At 37.0% G+C, this 23,096-nt stretch overlaps 1 protein-coding gene across 4 annotated transcripts in view; it reads right to left on the bottom strand.

The window, feature by feature from the left end:
* IPO8 (importin 8) overlaps positions 1-23,096 on the bottom strand; it is a 46,385-nt gene that overhangs the window by 6,756 nt on the left and 16,533 nt on the right. For 2 of the 4 annotated variants that reach the window (XM_082280696.1, XM_082280697.1), the window contains exons 9-24: positions 22,088-22,222; positions 21,148-21,247; positions 19,424-19,500; positions 18,054-18,170; positions 15,728-15,817; positions 14,870-15,035; positions 14,153-14,313; positions 13,595-13,720; positions 12,877-12,943; positions 12,078-12,203; positions 11,506-11,603; positions 10,397-10,492; positions 8,764-8,984; positions 2,773-2,978; positions 1,148-1,378; positions 376-492 (exon numbers count right to left, since the gene is read on the bottom strand). In XM_082280696.1, the coding sequence (XP_082136822.1) occupies positions 376-492; positions 1,148-1,378; positions 2,773-2,978; positions 8,764-8,984; positions 10,397-10,492; positions 11,506-11,603; positions 12,078-12,203; positions 12,877-12,943; positions 13,595-13,720; positions 14,153-14,313; positions 14,870-15,035; positions 15,728-15,817; positions 18,054-18,170; positions 19,424-19,500; positions 21,148-21,247; positions 22,088-22,222 (2,134 nt within the window). Of the gene's footprint in view, positions 1-217; positions 279-375; positions 493-1,147; positions 1,379-2,718; positions 2,979-8,763; positions 8,985-10,396; positions 10,493-11,505; positions 11,604-12,077; positions 12,204-12,876; positions 12,944-13,594; positions 13,721-14,152; positions 14,314-14,869; positions 15,036-15,727; positions 15,818-18,053; positions 18,171-19,423; positions 19,501-21,147; positions 21,248-22,087; positions 22,223-23,096 lie in introns of those variants that run through there. The other 2 variants (XM_082280698.1, XM_082280699.1) reach the window with 2 other exon arrangements.

The raw sequence follows: 23,096 nt of genomic DNA, 5'->3' as shown, positions 1-23,096 counted from the left end.
GACTGCAAAGGCAATGTGAGTGGTTAAAAAGTTACAAAGCTGTTAAACACATAATAATTGATAGTAATCCTCATCAAATACCTGGCTGACAGGTAGATATTGCCTTAATTTGTTCTTCATTTCAAATGTCAGATTGTGTAAAACTAGTTCATACCCTGTTCTAACAGCAGCACAAGTCAATGAAAAGGCAATTAATTAGAAACAACAGTAAACTTACTCTGAATAACACACACTTCCAGGCAAGGAATAATGTAATCATGATATCCTGCTCACGCTTCCTAGAAAACGTCAATTAGCACAGAGGTGGTTGTTACAGATTAGAAGCATTTCCAACATCTCTGCAACAGCTGGAACGGGCCCAGGGAAGTGACTCACCTGCAGCAGTTCTCCGGTGCTCTGCTAATGTGTAAATCTCCTGCAGCTGCTTCTTCTGATCCTCACTCAACGGCGCAGTCAGGGAATGGTACCAGGCTGCGTCCCGGCTCTGCACCGCTGTCAGAGCGGCGGTGGAGGAAAAGTGATCATCAGTTTACGTGCAAGTTCATTTCAGAGTAACAAAATGAAACATATGGATATTCTGGTTGGTTTGCACTGCAAAACATGATCAGTATTCCTGTCGGTTTTCATCACACAGAATTCCCACTCTGTGAACAGAGGCAATCCATTTTGAGGAACTTAACTTCATCCTCTGCTTTCTGAAACAGAAAGTGAACTGTGTGGCCACTATTCATGGACAATGTGAATTGAATCTTCTCGTTTAAAACTCATATGAAAACTAAAAGCAACAGGATTAGTCAAACAGGAAAGGGAGAAAATAATTTCTGCATTAACATCTAGAAGGTGACAAATATTTCTCTATATGAGTCCCTCTAGTGACCAAGCCCCACTTATTTAGGCTGTGATTGAAAAATTCTGAGGGAGAACCTAAAGAGAATTAATCTCTGGCTGTATTTGCTACCAATTTGTTTTTTGCAGCACTTGTAAGCCAAAAAATCTTAGGACTAACATTAGAAAGCAAGATCACATTTACCAGTTTCAGTAATCTAAACTATTACTTGTAACAAAGAAAAGGGTTTTTCCCAGTGATGACCATAAACATCTCCAATTTCACTATGTTATATCATTCCGCCAACCGGCAAACACATACTTAGAAGTGCTTGTGTAAAAAACTGGTATTCATCAACACCATTTTCAAGGTCAAGAGGTGTGCTGAACCCTTCAAGAGCAGTCTCTTCCAATGCATCTTCATCCCAGTCATCATCATCATCATCATCCTCTTCCTCTCCACCTCCAGCACTGCCACCTCCTCCTCCACCGTGGTTCTCTTGCATTGCCTGGCTCACTTCATTTGTCTCATCCTCATCACTCGGTATCTCTTCTGCAAAAGCATTGATATGTTTTGCAAAACAAAGTTTAAAAACTGTAAGAAAACAATGACTTATGAATTAAAAACAATTAGTAAATTTAGGATTTGGCTGGAAAAGGGACATGCTTTCCCCAAAATCTTTGAAGCCTTGGAAAAATGAAGCTTTTAAAACATTTCCTACACTCAAGATCAGTTAAACTTTTGTTTCTACGCAGACCTGAGGAATGTGAAACTGCCATCTTTTTCTTCTTTCATTTATGCAGTCATTGTGCAATTATAGGGTCCAAAAATTTTAAGGAAATGTCTTTCATGAAGTGGTGCATCACTCTGCTTTTTAAATTACAAACAGAGACTTTGCGTGGAATTCACAAATGTACATAAAACCATGAGAAATCCATCTGTACACCAACTGTCTGCCTTCTACTCTTCAGTGTTCCCTTATTTGAACAACTTAAACCAACACGTTAAGTTGGCGTTACCTTCCATTCTGCTTATGAAACTATGACCCCCTGAATTAAATGCAACTACAATGTGCAATTCTAAATACTGCTCTTTCTTACTTAAGTATTTCTGAATTATAATCAAGATTAAAAAAAACCCCTTCAGTTCCAAACCTGCAGCTCTTCCTGTGTTAACAGTTTAGAAAGAATAAAGATGACTATAGATGCAGCAAGCAGGGACTGAATCACAGGACAGAGATTTGAAAATTTGTGCTGTTTCCATACTGTATTCCTATGCATTGAGAAGAATTCTGTAATTCCATTGTGTGAAATTCAAGTGGACTACATAATCTGCTTACATCCAATTAATTTTCACACCTCTAAACATCTATCTCCAACTCCTTGTCAAACAGATTTGCCTGCAATGCTGTGCATAATTCCCTCTGTAAGGCACTCTTTGATGCTTTTTCTCTTCTGGCAGACACAGAGGTTAGAGGCCTGTGTGCTCAAGGAACCTCAGCTGTCTCAAACCCCACTTTGCAAACAACATTCCATTTGGACAAAGAAGACCTGTCAGGATCTCCTTCAAAAATTCAATGAAAAAGATCTTTCAAACAGTTGGGTAGTAGGAACAGCTCCTTTCTAGGAAGTAAGAATATACCTAGTGGAGTCCTGGCAAATTCCTGCTGCCTATGTGAGTAGAATATTTACAACCCAGAAGAGTGGACCTGCAAGTTACTCTTAAACCAATAGACCCTTTCACAAAATGTTAGCTGTTACACCTTGAAACATTTTGATTACACTTCGGGAGGAAAAAATCAACTCAATACCAAAGATGGTATTTCAAGCACCCAGTAAGCTGAGTTATTTCAGCAGACTAATGAGTCTTAAAAATGAACTGCAATTTCTTACCCCCTTTAAATTAATTCCAGACAAAATCCACAATGTGAAAAGGGGAGATTTTACCATTATCTTCTGCAAAGTGTTTTTCATCTTTAGCATGATCCTCATGTTCTGTGAGCTCTCGTGAGGCGCAAACTTGTTTTAAGCCCAAGAAGAGGAGGAGGATTGAAGGAACAATCTGGGCAGCCACAGCATCCACTGCAGGTGGTCGGTTCTGCAATTCCATTAGGATGCTCAGTCCTATTATACACATCTTTCTGTCATGGAGTCTGAAACAAGACACAATTGTTAGACAAAAACCAGATTTTCACTGCAAGGATGTATAGAGAACACTAACGTCCTGGTGCTTGACATGGCAGAAGACAATGTCTCAGATGCTATGTTCAAAGTCTATGTTCAAAGATCCTACACAAACAATTTTCTTCTGAATGCAAGTTCCCACTGGAAAGTTCTCATCCCATAACAATTAAATATCTTTCAAGCACTGGTCAAATTCCTGAAGCAACTTTTTCTGATTACCAAATGCAAAATTTGTAATGCTAAATAAATACTGTTTAATAATTATGTAGAATATCTTGTCTTTAATAAATCATTTGACATACATTATCATTATTAAATAGGATGGAAAATTAATTTGCCTTGGCTTTGATAGCAGTACTGTTTCAGGGATGGAAATTGGCAAAAACTATTAGTGAAGAGCAATGATAAGCAGGAACGCATTGAATCGCAGGGTGTATTTATGGAATGCCCCAGGGATAGCTGAAATTAAATTACTAGAAGTCCATCAGAATGGCTGTCTTATACATATTTCAATATACAATTTCTAATGTTAACTTGAGACACATTGCTAACTCCAGAGAAAGCAGGGAAATAGTTCCACCTTATCAAGAATAACTGGCAGTATACTCAAAGTGGGAACTTGCAAATGAGTAGACCTCCAGTAAAACAAACTACAGATAATTGAAGGGAAAGAAATTCATCAAATTAGTAGCAGAAAGATTTTTATGTGACCATAGTCAGGAAACTGGGAAAGAATCTATGCTCTTAAACACAAGAATTGATTTTCACTTCCAGAAAGAGAAGTTTCTGCAAACAAGACGGAAAATGTCTCCAACTGCCTCTGCAGATACTCTTTTGGTTCTCCTTTACTGGAAACATCAGAAGTATTCAACCTGGGGCTAACAATACAGTATTCTGCCATTATGGGCTGGAGAGGAGCTTTTTTTGTTTGAACTACTCCATTCTTATGCTGACGGCTCCTGTGCAAGCCTTCTGCAGGGCAAGTAGTGCCAGCAAGACCTAGAGAAACCAAGCAAACCTCCAGAGCTGGCAGAAAGTGGCCATCCTCTAAACTCTTGGTATACTTCCATTACTGAATCAGTTTTACTTTGGAATGAAGAGAATACAAGTTGAGAGAGATGAAATAAGATGGGCACCACAGACTGCAATAAAACTAACAGGGGGACAATCAGCTCAATCCACCATTTCAAAAACCGCTACAGAAATATAATTTTGAAGTGCTTAGCATTTCATAACCGAAGTTCCTATATAACATGCTACTGAACTATTATATCCTTTAAGTAACACAAGTGATCCTGTATTGCAGCTTTCTAAACTTTACTTGTGTTTAAACAAGGTTAGAGATCTAGAGGGATTTTATGACACCTCCCACATTGTTAGTCCTGTGAGGATTTACTGAAGTGATTCATTCTCAAAGAGTAGTTGACAACAAAAATAAATTATATATGACTACGCAGAACATTATGATCACAGCAGACCTTCCAAGAAAAACAAAGTCAAGCAGCATATCAAATGACACACTTTGTCACACTGGGTTTGGCTGCTTCGTTACATGTGTTGAAAAACGCACCAAAGTGCAATCAGGTGAAGAGTGTCCTGTAACCATAATCCTTTCTTTACCTGTGGAATGGGACACAGAAGAGGGCACACAAACCAGCCAGGGAGACTGAGATAGAGGAACAGAGTCTGCTTTCATAAAAAAAACCCCAACATAAATCCCTTACTCCTCTTAGCTGAAATGACTTAACTCCTGCATGTTGAAAACAAACGATTTGCTCTCATGCTGACACTTTGCAGACCAAAAGCCAAGCTAAAGATACTGCTACCTATAAATGAAGCATAGCTGTTATTTGGAGAGTTGTCCTTAGTGCAAGAGCAAAAGGAAAAATCTCTACTTCCTCTTTTTGCCAGCACTGTCATCCAAGTGTGACCAAAGCTCTGTAATCTATGCACAAGACTTCAATCCTGCATCTTGACACTGGGAAGCCATGAAATTTCTTCAAGACCCAAATGTACAAAGAAGCAATTTCAGCCACCTGCACAGAGTAGCTAACAACTCTTTGCACTATTTTTTATCATACATTTGAAAGAGCTGCCATTGTACAATGCCAATTGCAAAATGCAACAGTAAAAGGTAAAAAAATCTTAGTAATTAATGGCTTAGCTTCATATTAAATTATCTTTTTGGGACAGCAAATCAAAGTACAAGAATGAAGCCCTGCTGTTTGAAAGGGAGTCAACATTGGGAAGCAGCCCAAATGACCAAAACCCGCAGCATATTTGTCATGCTCCACTTTAAAGCTGCTAAACAGAGAAGTTGCAAGAATGAACACGTCTTCAGAATATGCAAGTTATTAGAAGGCCCTGCAGGACAGCAAAAATTGAGGCATCGAGCCATCTTTAGTGAACCTGAGCCAGAAAGAGCCTTTTCTTTCACCTGCCAGCAGAGACAAACAGCAGGAAAAGCATCTGCCCTACCTGAAGTTCAGTATTCTACTATGCCCCAGTTGTATTAAGGACCCACAGGACTGAACAAGCCAAATAGAGTTTTATATATTTTCATAATAGCAAAGAATGGCTTCAGGACCATTCCGTTGCTATCAAAAGGCTCATTATTTCAGCATCCTTCCATCTGCTCAAGGGAGCCTGGATATGATTCTCCTTAGTAATTTGTGCTTTGAGATCTGTACTTATTTGCTCAGAAGCACACAATAGCCCTCCCTAACAATCAGGGACTCCGCTTATTCCTCAATGGTTTATCAAGCTTGGAGTGTTAAACACACAACACACAGCACTGCAATGCACGACTCCAAGCCAAGTCTATTTTTAACAAGCTGTGTGTGGTCTTCAGAACCTGCAGGACCTCTTCTTGCTAAGCCACTTTCTTCTAATACAGCACAAAGGATTTTAAAATCTTTGGATTTTAAACCAAGCTGAAAGTATTTCAGAGAAAAATTGCTAAGCTGCTCTTTTTACTGGTTTGCTGTGCTCCTTTATGCGAGAATCAAGTTTCTTTCTATTACATCAATCTAGTTCCTGGACAAACTGCAAATAATTAGCCATTTCCTTCTAGCTGCAAAGTTGGAACCAACATAAGACTGGGATTTTTATATAGAACTCTGAGAAACCTAGGATTTTTAACTATTTAAACTGCTATCAAATATATAACCCTATGCAGCTTCAAAAAACCCAAAATCACTTACTGAGGGGTTTTTTGAAGCAAGTTAAATTTTCCTTTCACCCTAGTTACCACAGAAGAATTTTTAGTACGAGAATAAGCATAAGTCATGCAGAAGCTTCACCCAAACCTCAGCTGTTAGGAAAAAGGTAGAAAGAGGTAAGGAACAAATGTTTCTGCAAAAGGCTTTCGAGTGTGAAGTTATTGTAGAAAACATTTAGAAATAAATACAATATCCTGTAGCATATGGGCACTATGAGCACAAAACCACAGACATGTGGTATCTACCATGACATACTGAATTTATGCACAGTCTTACAAGGAGTTCTGAGTTCTCCTTGCCTGGCTAATTTTTAATATACCAACTTTGTAACACTTTTTCAATAGTTTCCATGGTTTTAATAACATGGAAGAACAGCTACTGATCTTACCATAACTGCTTTTCCCATCCATTTTTCCCATGGATTCCATCTCATGTGTTCACATGTGCTGCTCCAGAAATACTGCACTCTGCTGGCAAACACCATTAGCTCCAGCCTGAGCATGTGCAGCCATGCATAACCCTACAGCTGGCAGAGCAGGATCTATGGGGACTAAGACTTCACAGGAACAGAAGAAAGAAATAGAATCATAGAATCGCTTGGGTTGGAAGGGACCCTAAACTAAAGGTCATCTAGTTCCAACCAGTCTGCCATGGGCAGGGACACCTTCCACTAGACCAGGTTGCTCAAAACCCCATCCAGCCTGGCCTTGAACACTTCCAGGGATGGGGTGTTCACACATAAGAGTGTAAGATTTATGTGGACAAAGCATCTTGAACAGCCACTGTTACTACCAAGTCCCAGATTTCCTGCATGGCTGACCAAGAAATGACAGCAAGATTCGCCTGGTCCTTCACATCTGGAGGTGGATCTACTTTGATCTTGCCCAATTTCTCCAGGATCTGTGAGTTAACCAAATGATTTGAATTTGGGCCTAAAATTGCCTCTTAATGGAAATTAATCTAAATGTAAACCAAAGCAGCAAATTGCAGCTGATGAGAAAAAGGACTGTACAAATAAGGGTGCCCACTGCTCTCTGATGAAGACATGAACTCGGCAGGCATGGACCCAAGAAAGGGTTTTAAGAACGCCAGATTTTTTTTGCATTTCTGTCTTTTCCTGTTCAGTTAGGCCTCTGAATATGGGGCTCCTTTAATACTCTTAAGAAAACAAATGGTCTTCTAGAAGCAGTGCTCTCCTGAAGGAAAAGGAGGAAGTCCCTTGCAGCACATCACAGCGCCTCACCAGCAGTACTACAGCAAAAGCCCTACCCTACACCTGCAAGCCACGAAGTGAGGAGACAGCACAGAAGGAAGAGTGACTTTTAAATTTAAGCAATATTACAGATAATTATTTCACCACTGGCAGCAGCAGATCAAAGAGAGATTTTTGATCCTCTGCTGCCATTCAAGTGCAGTCTGGGCAGAATGACGGGCATGACAATCACGTGTTTAATTTTCATTTTCACAGCCTTTGTCAGCCTTTGTCTCAGATCTAAATACGAGTTTATTTGAGCAGTAGTTTCTTTAGCTGATGCTTTCTGAAAAGCAACACAGAAGAACTGAAAATTAAGCTGTAGCTCACAGTACTATTTGAGATTGGGGCCTAGTCAGACCCTCAACATTTTTCCTCTCTGAATCTGACTAGTTTCTCACTGAATGCTCCAGGATAAACTGTTTTAGGCTATAAATCTCTTTCAGTTTACCACCTGTAGGGAATATCCTCTTTCCTACCATCTCTGTATGCATTCAGCATGTGATATGTAGTAGAAAAAAATGAAAGCACAAAGAGATGAAGCTTGAGAACTTTGCTTCAGCCATAAAAGAAAATTGGTATGTGTAAATCCTAAAATGTCTTGCTCTTTCCTAAAGCTGATAGATATACAAATAATTTAGTAATTAACAATAATATAAGCACAAGGTGTGGAAGAAGCAACTTCAGGAAGACATGGTCTAAGCCTGTCCGTACACCTGCAGGCACATGTCAGCCTTCAGTAACAAAACAAAACTCAAGCAGGAAGGTGAGAGGTAGCTGTTAACTACATCTGACTGTCTGCTTTGCCTTTAAGTGGATTTGAATCTCACAGTTAGACACCACATCTCAGCTGAGAGGCAAGCACTGGCCTTCACCTCTGCTCAGCATCAAGTACATGCTTTGCTAGGTGATGACAGGCTTTGTTCCCCTTCATTAACTTTGCAAATGTTCAGCTCCTGCCTGAGTGCACACCAGTGCAGCACACACACATTCAAGGGAGGTCACAGTGACGTTTAAGTTCAGCAGTATGCTAAGCAGTCAATGGCACAATGATAAATATGCAAGTTGATTGTGAAGATCCATTTAAAATCAGAGTGTGGGATTCACTGGAAAGAGTAATGCCTTTTTAAATTAAACAGAGCAGTTAAAAGTAACTTACAAAATACAGAACAGAAAGTACAGTATACAGTATCTCAGATAAAAAGTTAACATGCTGTTGAAAATTTGCTGATCAATTCCTAATATTGTAAAAAAAAAAAAAAAAACAACTTCAATACTTGCCCAAAAAAACAATCTGTGTCATTCATCCACTGGTTTATGAACTGTGCAGTGATGGGCTCAGGATTGTGTGGAAACCTGATGTTCTCCAAGGTGTGCAAAAGTAGGTCAGGATTGTAGTAGAGTGCAGCTATGGCAACTTGAAGACACATGGTACGAAGCTCACTTGTTTTAACTCCTCGAGTCAAGCGCTCCAGAACAGCCTCCACAAAGAGGGGAATACACTGGGCATAAGAGAAATGAGAAAAAAAGAAAAGTGAAGGGAAAAAAAAAAGAGAAAATAATCATTAGACATGTTGCTAGATCACACGAAATTTTATACTACTTTTATCAGAATTATGTCCTGAGTTATCTGGAGTTCAGCTATAGAACCTAGGAACACATTCTATTCCCTTTCTAGCCTCCAATCACACATTTATAAATGTTCCCCAAAACAGCTCTTCTCTGAGCTAAAAATTGCAATGTTATTCTGAGCACAGAATATTTGGGGCCACTTGGTGAAACTTGTTCTAGCATGCATACAAGCTTCAGAAAGAAACTCAGACATTTTCATCTTTAAAGAAAGATACCAAACAATTTCAAAACTAACAGGCATTAGAAATTGAATTATCTAAATCCGTAACATAAGACGTTTTTCCTAATATATGTAAAGTGATGCTAAATTTCTTAAAAAAAGTTTAAAATGAGTTTGTTCTGATAAAAGCAAGTATGCACAAATTTCTAAACAATGATATGAACATCTTCTAAACATGTATATATTTCAATGTGCAGATTTATACTTTACGAAAATTTGGGAAGCACTAGGAAAGTTTTGGTTTATGAGTTTCAGTTCAGTGTGCAACCATTTTAATTCACAGAGTTGTACAGCTCAATTAAGCCTTCCACCACACGCTTATTTTCAATGCAAATGCATTGAATTCACTTTAAACTCTTCCAGATTTCCATTAAAAATAAAATCTTTCAGGGAGCATTTTTATCTTCAATTACTTCAGATTTACACTAGTAAAGTTGTATCGGTTTCAGTGAAAATTACCTGAAAATTTATCACTGATATCCATGGACTGCACTGTGGCAACATCAAACATGGTATGTAAAGGTAATTTAGGCTCATTACCCAGAACTTGGCCCTTTATAGGAAAAAGACTACTTTCGAAAAAGGTGTTCTAAGAAACTCTGGAAAATTGTGATTATGTTTCTCCCTGCAATCACAATCCAGTCATGCTAAAAAATCTGCATTTCCAAATGCACTAAGTACTTAAAACATTCCAAGTTCCTATAGCTTGGAGAAACAATAGTAGTTGGATATGCACAGTTAACCTCTCAGCCACAATAGTTTTAACTCTGTGTTTTGCATCAAAAGGGAAATTCTATTAAGAGAAAGCAAAAAAGGACAATCTTGCACAACATACTATATCCTTATAATTCAGTCTATATCCATTTTGTAGTCATGCCCATTAATATCTTGTCTCAAAAACAAAAAACTCCAACCTTACAAACTCTCCTGAGCTCATTTACTTCTTTCTGTCTTTCTCCCCACTTTATATTTCTCTCAAATTCTCTAATTCCAGCTGTTTCTCTCAGGAATTATGGATCATTAGAAAGCAATAAAAGAGAAAACCTGTTCAATTTGTATCACCTGGTCAATACCCCGTCCTTTGCACTGAAGAACAATCACTTCTAGGAGTTTGGCTGCATGGCACTCTGCATCTTCTCCTGCATCTCCTGTCAGTACCTAACAACCAGAATGACAATTTAATTTATCAGTAGCCACCAACAACACTGAAAGCAAATGCTCCTGTACCTGCATACATCCAAAAATCTCTACACGGCATATACATACGTATTCATGCTAAATTTTCTGAGATACATAATTCACCTCTACAGGACATAAACAAGTGGCTAATGGTGAATTTTAAGAAATAGAAGAAACTGCTGTAGTTCTTAAAGTATGTTATATTCTTTGTATGTCCTCACTTTCCCTTTTTTAGAAAGAAATGTCACTTGTAAGAATTACCAATGTTTTCCACATTGTGTTTCCATTTTTTCACTTCAATTCTAATAGGCACTGGCAGATTAACAGCCTGGTGAAGTGAATGCTATGTCTAGGCTAGTTTCTGATTAAGAACAAGATGCATGCAATTATTCTGTGTGTAGGCACATACATATGAAACTGAGTGCTTCATCTCAGTACATTTCAACCCTGTTGCCACTGTCAATCAAACCTCAAAAAGAAGCAAAATTTTCACATTCAAATACTCTAAGTTTCTTAAAAATAAGCAGGTAGCTAGATGCCTAGCACTCTCTAATGCCCCAAATCAGAGGAGGACTACAGAATGATCTCATACTTCATTATACATGAGAGACTCAGCAAAAAAGAGAAAGAAGATAAATGTAGGAAGAACTTCAAGTGAGTTTGTACCTTAGCTGACTACCAGAGAGTCCAATTGCAAGACACATAACCCAAGGAAATCAGGCTTCATTAATTCCCTACCTACCAAAATAGCTCTCCATAGAAGAGAGTCAAGATGAACAGCAACTTTCTCCCACACAGATTTTTGCATGTATTTTTTTTAAAGCATGTCGCTTAAAAAGTGTGAAGGTGCTGTGTGTGCTCAGAACTGAGTCAAGACCAAAATTCACTTAGTTCTGAAATGCCAGGCCACCACCTGGCATGTTCAGGTCACTCAGCAACTCTAATTGTTATGTACAAGTGATAAGCACAACAGTAAGAATCAGAAGGCTTACCTTTTTACACATAGAGTAAATGATTTCTAAATGCTTTGGGTTAGACAGTAAAGTATCAGTGTCAATGGTCACATAATTATGCAAGAGAGGCATCATATCTGCAGAACAGGGAGAGCAAAAGAGAAAACAGTTACAAAAAGTGCTAAGCAGAGAGGATGTAGTCCTAAAGGAGAATTCATTAGTTTAGATTCTTGAATATGGCTGGAAATTCAAGCTCTGCAAAAGTCTTTTCTGGAAGAATTGTTCATAAAATGCACTATGCAGGGTGCATTCTAGGAAGAGGAACTAGAGTAAGAGTATATTTTAATTAATCAATTTTTAGTTTCATATTAATTTTGAATATTCAGCTTTCTTTGAGTTCAGGACCCCTACTCACACTGACAGATTTGAACATGCTTCTCCTACTTAAATATCTCCTGTTACACTCCCACACTAAACAGACGTTCAGGGCATGACTCAAATACATGATCATTTGAAACCAAGACATTAAATGGAAGTGACCCTTGTTAGGATGGGTTTTAGAGATGAATTCTCAAAGAGTGAAAACATCAATAGAACAGAAGCGATCGTACCTGCAAAGTATTCAAAGCAATCCTGCTGGAAAACCTCGTACAGAACACCTAAAAGCTGCCACATCTGGGGTGAAATCATCTGGCATGTTAAGCTGAAGGCCAAGGACAGAATTTCTTCATAAAACTCTGCAAAAGACAAACAATTTGAAGCAGGGTGCTTCACAAAGTAAATTTAACTTGCAAATACCTTGAAATCTGAAACCGAGTCCTGAGACATAGAACAACTAGAAGACAACAATTAGAAACTAAATCATACATAGAAAAATAAAACAAATGGTAAAAGACTCTTTCAGACAGGCCTTATGTTGGCTATAGTTACAATGATATGCATAGTTTTCCACTATAAATACACACCAAAAAGATACATCAGCAGCACATTAAAGATGATGCTTCTAAGCGATTTACTGAAAAATATATTATTTTCTCAGCCATTGTTTTTTCTGAAAGCCCTTATCACAAAACTGTAACTTTTAGTGCAGCATAGTGACAAAGCAGTAATGTAATTGCAGACCATGTCCATAAGAGACTAATGTAATTGTAGACATTGTCCTTTAACATAATTAGCTAGAATTATAATCAGAACACCATCATCTGCTTTTGACCTCCAAAACACAATAGCCAATCTGACTAATGTACAAGAGTAGATCAGGAGAAACAAATTACAATGGTAAAGTAGGAACTTTCTTTCTTTAAAGAAACACACAAAAAGATAAAATTCTGTTCTGGAAGATAGTAATAATTTATTTACACCAAAAATTATTCTTTTTTTTTTTTTCTAAAAATTATCTCTAAAACATACCTATAACGTGTTTCTGTAAAACAAGGCCAATGATCTGTAAACAAATGCTCTCAAGCTGTTGAGTGATCTGAAATAAAAACATAAAGCATCTTATTAAAAAAATTAGAACTACAGCAATCAAATGTATTTTACTAATTCAGTCTGAGAAGTTCTCCAAATGAAAAAGGCTTTTATCATTTTTAAATGCTGCATTAACAATCGCAAAATTATGAAATAAGGTCTCCCTGATGCAGAAAGAACCTCTTTACCCTGAATATGTGATATGTAGACATACATTGCACCACAACTGGGAGACCAATTCCCAGGCATTCTATCCAAGAAATTGCTGGGTAAACTATAGATATGGGTCACCACTGTAAAAAAAACTAGCCTTATGCAAAATATTTCTTCTTAAATTATACTTTAACATGCTGTAATACAACTAGCCACTGTGAGGAAAATTAACGCTACCCCAGCCAAAACCAGCACATTCCAATGAAGCATTTATCAAGTAAGAGCTAAGAATTTTACCCTTGGGACGTAAGTTCCCTTGAAGTTGAGAAAGCTCAATGATTAATAAATTCCAAAAGTAAACTTTTGGGCTTTAGATTCAGATCTGTCAGAGATGGCTTGCTACCATCCTGCCAGAGTAAATGCATATTCATGTCAAGTGATGCAACATACACAGAAATGCTTGTTGCCATGAATGAAAGGAGAAAAGCATGAAGGAAAATCTCACCTCCTTGTGATCTTCCACAACTGTCAGGATTGTGTCAATTGTGTGCAAGATGCCCATGGCCATAACGGTTTTGTCCTCTACTTCCTCATATTCCTCACTCTGAAGTACTTTACCAAATATTTCGGCCTGTGAACAAAACCAAGCAACTTGACATTCAAGAGCGAACCCGTGTTCCTAATTTGTCATTCAAAACCAAGGCAGTTAATGCAGCAGCAGCAATGCTTTATCTGTAAGAGCTGTCAGCACTGAAAAATATGCTTGCTACTTTTGAAAGGGGAACGTAGCAAATTAAAATCTCCTTTTTTTTTAGAAGTCTGACTATGTTAAGTCATTTGAAATGCTAAATAGTCAGAGCTTGGCTCATTAAAACCAGTGACACCAATCAGTATCTTTGAAAAATCGACAGGTTTTAAAGATGCTTCATAGAGAAAAAAGCCATACTGTAAATACTACAGGTGGGCCCTTATAAAGATTAAACAGTGCACACTTCAAACAGAGTTCATTTACCAAATTAGGCATGTACTTCTGACTGGACTGTTATTTCCCTATTGCTCTTACCAGGTGCTGAGTCATGTCCACGGCGATAGTAGCCACTTCCTGGCTGTACTCATAGATCATCTTCTGGATTACATTCGTAAGATCATCGTTTTCTGTCTCTCTGACAATGTGAAGGAGCTCCTGCATCACTGGCCTAACATAAGGCTTCACATATTCCTTGGCTAAAAAACCAATAGGAACTAGGTGAAATCAACTATCTATAAACACAAATATACATACAGCATCTCCAAACTGCCAGGTAGCTGACTACTCTTGAACAAAGTAAGTTTTTTTTAATGTGAATTCACTAGAGAAATAAAAAAGCCAAAAAACATACCCAAGGCAATTTTACAGTCCATAGCTAGTAGGCAAAGTAAATTGTGTAATATTGCAATGCCATCTACAGCTAAAATCCAGTTTTGAGGAAATATTTGCTCTCATATATAAACATAAACACTACTTAACTTCACTAAAAAAAACCAAAGACAGGTGATATTTACTTTATTAAAACAAACATGCTGATTCTCATTTCTTTTGTGCCAAAAAAACTTGAAGTCAGAATTCTGGGATGTATACAGTAACTAATGAGCAAGTGAAGCTGTCTAAACATGATGAAATATTCTGAAATCTGTCTTTAAATGGCAGAAATGTTTAATAGATAAATCTGCACCAACCTTCTCGTCTCTACAAAAAAATCAATAGATCAGTGTATACAGCTGATGAATCACTGCCACATACCTTGCTCTTGGTTGCTTATTAAGGTCTGAAGAGCTATGGCTGCTTCTACTTTGACAGGCATTTCCTTATCATCAATCAGGCTCTTCTTTGCCAGCTCTACTGCATTCCTCAAGTTTAGCTCATTGTGAAATTTCAGAGCACTGAATGAATGAAGTACCCAACAGGACTGCAAAGCAAAAAGAGAAGCAAGTTAGGGACTATGGTAATTTTAAGCATTTTTAATTGATTCAAACCCAATATTAACTATCTCCCTGTTTGAATGCACTGCTTTTTTTTCCCCCCACTTAATTATGGTGTATTCATACATTAAATGTAACACAAGTTTTGCACTCAAGCAGTTCTTTATTCTCCTTTCCCAAATTCCAATAAACTCAGTATGCACATAACTGGCATTCATAGCACATAACTGGCATTCATAGCTTTGGTACTTCTGGGGGAAATAAAATCAGAAAAAAAATAATGAAAACTGTTTGTCTATGACTGATATTGGCACTTGGGGATTCTCTTCAAGCAACACTCAAACTGACATTACCTACTTGCAGAAATCCTGCCTATTCTTCACAGCCATCCAAGTACTCTAGTTATTGAGCTCTGCTATGAAAAATGGCCACAATCACTGCTCAAATTCTCAAGTTTGATTGAAGAGGTGAACATTAATACAACACAGAGCCTTCATCAATTCATTTAACTGAAAAACCATTTTTTAAATCAAAATAGTGAAAAAATACTGCACAAGAGTGTTATTTTAAATTTTACTATGTATTTACTTAATTTCTTTCTTCAACATTCAGAATGAAATCAAACTGCAAAGGAAGGAACCATGGCAAATACTGGAATTGATGTAACAAGTGAACTTACTCGAGCTCTAAGATACCCCAGGTTAGACATGAACAAGGGAAACACGTGATTCTGTAACATTAGTTCCATTTGATCCTTGAAGACACTCTTCTGTTGGAGTAAGGAAAAATTAATTTTGGAGACCGTTCATTTTACATACTTCTGTCTAGCCCATAATACATTTCAAATATCAACCATGGGAAATACAATTATTTGTCTATATAATAAAGTCATTGTCCCACAAAGAGAACTGAATCCCTTACCTTGAATAGAACAAACTCAAAAGCATAGCAAGTTCAAAACCAGGTAAGTGAAAGAACTGTACATACAATACTCAACTTGGCATTATTCATTACAACCTGTAAACTGAAATTTCCATGTTATTTAAGGCAATTAATTCCAGCTGATTTTTCTTAAAAACTAACTAGGATCAATAACCTAGTACTTCCATTCTTCCTAGAAAGGAGTACATACATACCTGAAGATAAATATGAGCCTACTATGGAATAGATCTGAGTTTCAAATGACCTACTGTTACTCTAAGTATCAAAACGTATTATTTTGGACACTACAGCAACAAATCACATCTTTTTTCATGTTTATTAATGGCTGAAGAAAATTCCTTTGTGACAGAAATCTCCTTAGCTGCAGAAGGATACTGGATGAGAGTTTTTCTTCATTATTCCAACCTTAGCAAAACCCAAGATACTCACAGGAAGCTAGAATCAGCACGGAGATTTGAGACTTTCCTTATAGTCTCAGAATAATAGAAAAGATACATACTAGGGATGCTGTTACCATCCAAAGGAACGATTCAGTGGCTAATATAGGAAGAGGGTGAAATGGGACATTCAGTACAACATGTATCTTACATGATCACACTTCATTTCACCAATGCATACAGCATTTTTTCCATGCTGATTCCCCAGAGGCACATGAAGGACTGAGCAGAGAAACAACAGAGAGAAAGGAAAATAATGCTCCTTTGTGCACACAGGCCAGAAGTTTGCAGGCATTGAAATGGAGCTGCTGTGGGGAGCCAGGTGGCTAAGGCAGGGTTATTGTGCCTGTGAGCTCCTTAGACGCTCTACCTCAGTCAGCTTAAGAGACAGAAAGCACTTACAAATCCAGGATTTTATATGGAAACAGCTGGTGGAATGTTGCTATGTATCAAATTCAAAACACGAGAAATTCAGATTTTAAAGGGGTCTGCAGTGTCTGGGGTTATTACTCTTTTATAAAGTAAAATATAACCTCATGTTTCAGGAGTGAAAATTTCAAATAGGAGCAGAATATTGGAATAAATCCTCCTTTTTCCCCTCAGGATAGAGATAAATATGTTAATATGAAAGTCTCCTTACAACACAAACAATGTCATCCTCTTTCATTGTTATACTCCAGCATGAGGAAGGGCATTTACAATCCAAAATAATCTACAAAAATTCTGCAAAAGTGACTGATGTTTCAGATTGGTACATTGGTGAAAAAAGAGATGGTAAATCTTGGTAAGATGTTGCTTGTAATAGGAAGACACATCCTGCACAGAGAGACAATTCAGACAAACTATAATAAATTACTTTTAAAAAGAAGCCTCTAGAACAAGGTCACCATTCTCATGCTAAAATGATAATGATTTGGAAAGTACTTTTGACATGGAGCAAAGGCATATTTTGGACTCCACCATCTACAAAAGCACCAGGCAAACTGTAATCAGTATTAATTAGAGAGCAACAGTGTGGATTAAATTTGTATTCAGATTCCAGAAAAATACTCAAAATTCTGAAGATGCTGTCTATAAAATAATGGAGGAAGGCTCTTTGTTCTTCCTAGCTTTTTTCAAAACTCCGAACTGGTAGAAGAAGTAAGACTTAAAGCTAGACACTGCAAAGTAAAAAAGTTGGAAAGCTAGACAAAACATTCCTGCAACATGTTAAGTAAACCTTTTCCTGGAACCAGAAGCCCATAACAGTGCAGGCTGTTGGGGAATTTCATAAAGAATCACAGGCAATGTTGCTGATGGAATGCATGTTTGATTTCTTAACTCTTCCATTTAACTAGTAAATCAGGAGGGGACCAGGGGACTGCTCTCTAACAAACAAACAGAGCTTTGGAAAAGCGTGAGAAGGAAAATCTGTGTATAAAACTGTGATATAAAAACCAGGAAAGAATGTTAATATTTTTAAATAAACAGACTCTCATATTCTGATTGCAATCAGAGTGCAATCTCTCTACAGACTTTATGAATATGGCTAAGGGCTAGCCATACTTTATAAAGCAAGACTATTTTATTTTAAATCACAGTTGATAGCAGGAATTGCAAACCTTTTTCATTTCTTTACCCACTTACCTTCAGCAAAATATCTGCTAGGGATCCTATAACATGCAAAGCTCCATCTTTTTTCCTCGGATCAATGTTTGGCTCTGTCAGAATCTGGTAGCAATATGCCATCATTTTTGGTAATACCTATGCAGGACAGAAAACACACAATCCCCTTTTGTCAAGTTATTTTAATAGCATCGTTTAAAAAATACGCATGACATTTTCAAGAAGAAATTTTGTTTTGGCCAAAGCAATGTGAGGTACTAAATGTAGCATCTTTCAATAGTTAAAATGTGGAACTATGGAATTTTCAACTTTTCAGCCAAACTGGTCAAAATTAGGTTAATCTCCTTGAAATTTTGCATTACTAATAGCAAGTAAGGTATTTTTGTTACTGTCTTGAGGCAAATCAAAAAAGGTGATGAAAAGGCACCTTGCCCATTTTTTCCCTTAAGTTCTTTTCTGGCTTGTCTCACACATAAATATAAATACATATGTGTGTGTACATATATGTATTAAGATATATATGTGTATTTTCAAGGAGAGCTTGGACTAAAACCTCATAAACTTAATTTGATCTATTGATTTTGGCAGTAGTTTCTAAAGTTGACTAGACTTAGAAAAGTGTCTTAGCAAAACCAGCTGAACGTGATTTCCACACCCATTATGTCCTTTTCCAATTCGCCATTTTGATGGTCTAAATACAAATTATGAAAATGAGAAGGAAGATCAGTGGACAAGAACTGTTTTGACAATAAGGAAGTAGAAAGGTCATATTCCATCTAATGTAAAGACTGTGTTCTCCTCTGAAAATCCACCTGGAAATGGAGGTCCATGATTACCGGATGTTAAAATGGAACCTAGAAAAACATTTGCTGTTTTAGCAAACTGCTTTCCAGGGTTTGCCTGGGTATTTTTGCACAGATCACTGTAAATACAGAAGGATCTACAGAAAAGTTTCATCCTCATTTGAAGAGGAACTGTATGAAATGGGTTTTGTCCTTGCTAATTTCATTGCTGTTAAGAAGGATTTTTAAACGGCATCAGTGAAAATTAGTAAGTATCAGGTCCACTTTCCCTCCTGCTACAGTTAGTGATACTCAGAACAGCTGTGACAGAGGCTGTTTGTAAACTTGGGAGAATCTATTCCAATACATCTATTCCAACCAAGTTTGTATCTGGCAGATGAATTTTAAACCTGCAAGAAGAATCCACTTAGTATTTATACATGCCATACTTTAACTCTCCCAAAATCGATAGCATTCAGCCAGGAAACATTTGACTACGTAGCAGCAAGTAGATTTTTCAAGAATAGCTTCCTGTACCATCTTCAAACATAAGGGGAAAATAACATTATTAAGGAAAATGCAAATAATTAAAAGCCACTGGTTTCATACCTCTTTTCTCTTCTTTGCAGCAGTGTAAAGGAGATTCTGTGCTGCTGTTGTTGTGGATGCATAGTCCTCAAATACATCTGAAAAATGGGGAGAAAAAGGCATCAAAATTTTTTTCTTTTCTGAATAATTGATTTTTTAAAAACCATCTTGTTTTTCTGATATCACAAAATCTGGATGAATACATAACCTCAAAATTATTGACAGGATTGTCTTCATGGTTAAAAATTCAGACCCAAGCTTATGTCACACACCTTAACAAAGCATTTACTTCTTGCCTTCCAAATCCACTGCCACTCTTCATTCCCTTAATTAAGAATATGCTATTTATTCATTAGCTTTTTTGAGACCATAGACCAGGGATGAAAAATCCCATCTCTTTTTTAAATTAAAACCCCTATAGGAAGAACAACAATACATTCCAGTACCATCCGTATACCATGTGTACACATTTTTGACTCCATTTTATTAAAACCTCATGGGAAACTTTTTGTACGTTAAAACTACTTAGATCTGAGGTTGTTTTATATCTGCTGAAAGGTCAAGTTTTTTAGTTTCATTCACTGCAAGTAAACCTCCTCTGTTCATATTGAAAGTATAATTTATATGTTGGAAAAAAACCTGCTGCAAACATGTTCTAATCCAAACATCCCTACACAAACTGGATGAAACTAAAAGATTTTAAAATGTGTTCTTAAAATGTGACCCAAATTACATACCAACTTTTCCTGAAAACTTTAAGATAAAACATCATTAAGAAATACTACCAGATTACTGGAATTCTTGCTCCAAATGCAAAACTGCCTCACTAAACTTGCATTTAATGTACTTTGATACTCGAGTGTTTTTTTACCTTCCATGATACAATCTGAATCTGTACTTAACTGCCTCAGCTACACACAAAAATAAGATTCACTACTTACCCAGAAAGAACTGAATTCACACACCAAAAATCAAGGAAGTATTTATACCCCAGTGATCAACACTATGTTGTAATTAATTTGTTGCATAACAACTCCCCAAGCTTTTAAAATTATTCTATGAATATTTAAATTCTGTTTTCACATATGCTAATCCCAAATCAACTAATTAAAATTTCCCAAATGCTGCATATATATCTCTGTGGTGCCTGGCTCACAGGAGTTTTCCAGCTAAAATTGCTGTACTTTTAAAGTACCCTTCTCCTTTTCAGTGACAAGACTTTTAATAAATGTAATTATTCATAATATGGCCCTGTGTGTTATTCCCAAGATTTTGCACTGTCTCTTTTAAAAGAATATATATATCTAATTACCTTACAATTTAGTAGTAAAAAGTGGCAGAAAAATGCTGAAGGCATTGACAATTTTCAACAGAAAAAGAGTAAGTCAGGCCTCTTCTGGTCAAAGTGAGAGCTGCAGGAACCTGCAGGCAGCTGGCACATCTGCAAGTCAGGATTCTGAAACTGGCACTAACAAGTGAGCAAGCCAGTCTGTCTGGGCTGCTCTGAGCACATGTGAAGTAGAAAAAAACCTGAGATTCATTTAGTTCGAAGCTACCAGTCAAATGGCCCAAACTCACTTGATCTGCCACCTGCTTTTAACTACAGATTGGTGGGATTTAAGAAAAGTTTTCTTCTTCCCAGAGTTCAGGTCACTGGGGGTAAAGAGAGACATTACAGTGACCATGCTGATCACTGGAACTACAGCGTGCAGTTACAATGAAAGCAAAAAATAAAGCCAAATTACCAAATTTCATGCGGATATATTCATATGGATCCTCTTGCCAGAGCTCCTCGTCCTCATCTTTGTAGCACATTAGAGAGAATATCACCTCTTCTGTTATAGTCTAATTTTAGAAAAGCCAAATACACATAAGTACACATAAACTAAAATTCCAGTACAGCTTCCCTCCACCACAGACTAATTTATTAGACTTATTTTTCTGAAGAGTTAAATTCCTTTAAGCAGAACTTTTATTTTGTCTAACAGAAACAAATTCACAGTATTATAGGTACTTTCCTTTTGAAATAGTCCCAGACAGCAGCAGTAAGTATACAATCTATCTTCATAATGTTACATTACCATGCACAAAATATACTTCAGGACATAGTCTGTACACAGCAGAGTATTACATTCTGCAGAAGGATCTCACCAATGCAATACCTAACAAGAGAATGGATTTCAGAGTCCTTCCCCTTAAAAGTCATGGAATTAACTAGCTACAAAGAGGATCTTATGATATGAAAAAATAAAAGAGCAGGAAAACCACTTTTCATTTGTTCTTATAAAACATGTCCTTAAAAGAGGTTTTAGCTCCTCTTACATGAATCTTCTCTTTGTGCACTATCTTTGCACTACAATCAAAAAATCTATTGACAATTCTGAACACCAGCAACTAATAAAAGCCAGAACATTATGACTTTTCTAGCAGACTGTAAAAATTAAAACAAAGAACTTACGGAACAGAATCCCTGATTGAGTTAACAGTATCTGCAACAAAAGGCAGCAATATATTGCAAAACACAACCACATTTGTGTAGAAATGTTGTTTTATTTTCCAGATCAATTGCTGAATGATTCATGAAACCTTCTTTAAAACCACAGAACTTGTTGGGGGGGTGGTGGTGAGGTTTTTTTAATCCCTCTGATGGCATGCACTGTTTAAGATCGGGTTTTATCCACTGACCTGTATGTGTGGCTTCATTTGCTTCCATGTTATAGAGTGAATCACCCCTTGGTTCAGGTAATTCAGTGTTTGCTGAAGAACACGTGGTGCAACATAGTCTTTCTGCCTGTACTGGTCTAAGATTCGTAAGAGAACCTAAAGAAGTGACAAATTGGTATTTTTAAATGAAGACTGAAAATTCTGTCTCATGCACTAACATGCAGTGCACTTCCTCAACGAATATATATGAACAGATAAATTAGTTTTACAGTAGATGTTCTAGTATTAGAAATCACTATAATGCCCTTGATCCAAAAATAATAAATAATTTAAATATCAAGGTTCTAATCCTGCAAACATTTATGCAAATGTCCACCTTTACTACCAGCCTTACCAGATGAACACTTGTGATTATAAACCAAAGGTATATTACAACAGTCACAGGCTCACAGTTTACAGAGGCCTCAGCAAAATTTGGAATAGGTAAGGAAAAGGCACAGGGAGATGTTCAAACTGGTTGCTTCTATACCTGCTAAATGATGTCTGTGTTCATATTTAAGGACAGGTCCCTAAAGAAGACAAATTACTTTGGAAGAACAGTGATGAGAACTGAAATACTAAACCAGGAAAGAAAAATAGGTTCACCTACATCTCTGAATCAGAAGAGATGCAAACCCTTTAACTTCAATTACCTATTGTAGCCATCAGATAGTATCACCTAGCATGCTATTACAAACTCTATTACACAAAGCTTCCTTGGTATAAAGGTTTGCTCTACTAAGAAAAAAACACAGTACAAGCCACTAATCTGCACTAATGGCAGGTCAATTATTAGTAAGTGTAAAGAAGTAGCATATACACGAATAACAGTAAAAATAAAGGGCAATGCAGAACAAAAATGTGAGTCATATGCTTTTAGCAGAACAATTCTGCTTCCTAATTCTTCAGAACATGATAATAAATTTTATTTTTAATATAGCTCCTTCATTAGGAATACTAAGTCTGATGTTAAGTCTTCTATATGACATGT

Source organism: Coloeus monedula (assembly GCF_965178545.1).
Source record: "Coloeus monedula genome assembly, chromosome: 4".
Classification (NCBI taxonomy): domain Eukaryota; kingdom Metazoa; phylum Chordata; class Aves; order Passeriformes; family Corvidae; genus Coloeus; species Coloeus monedula.
The sequence above is the reverse complement of the archived record's forward strand: the minus strand, read 5'-3'. Positions and strand labels throughout refer to the sequence as shown.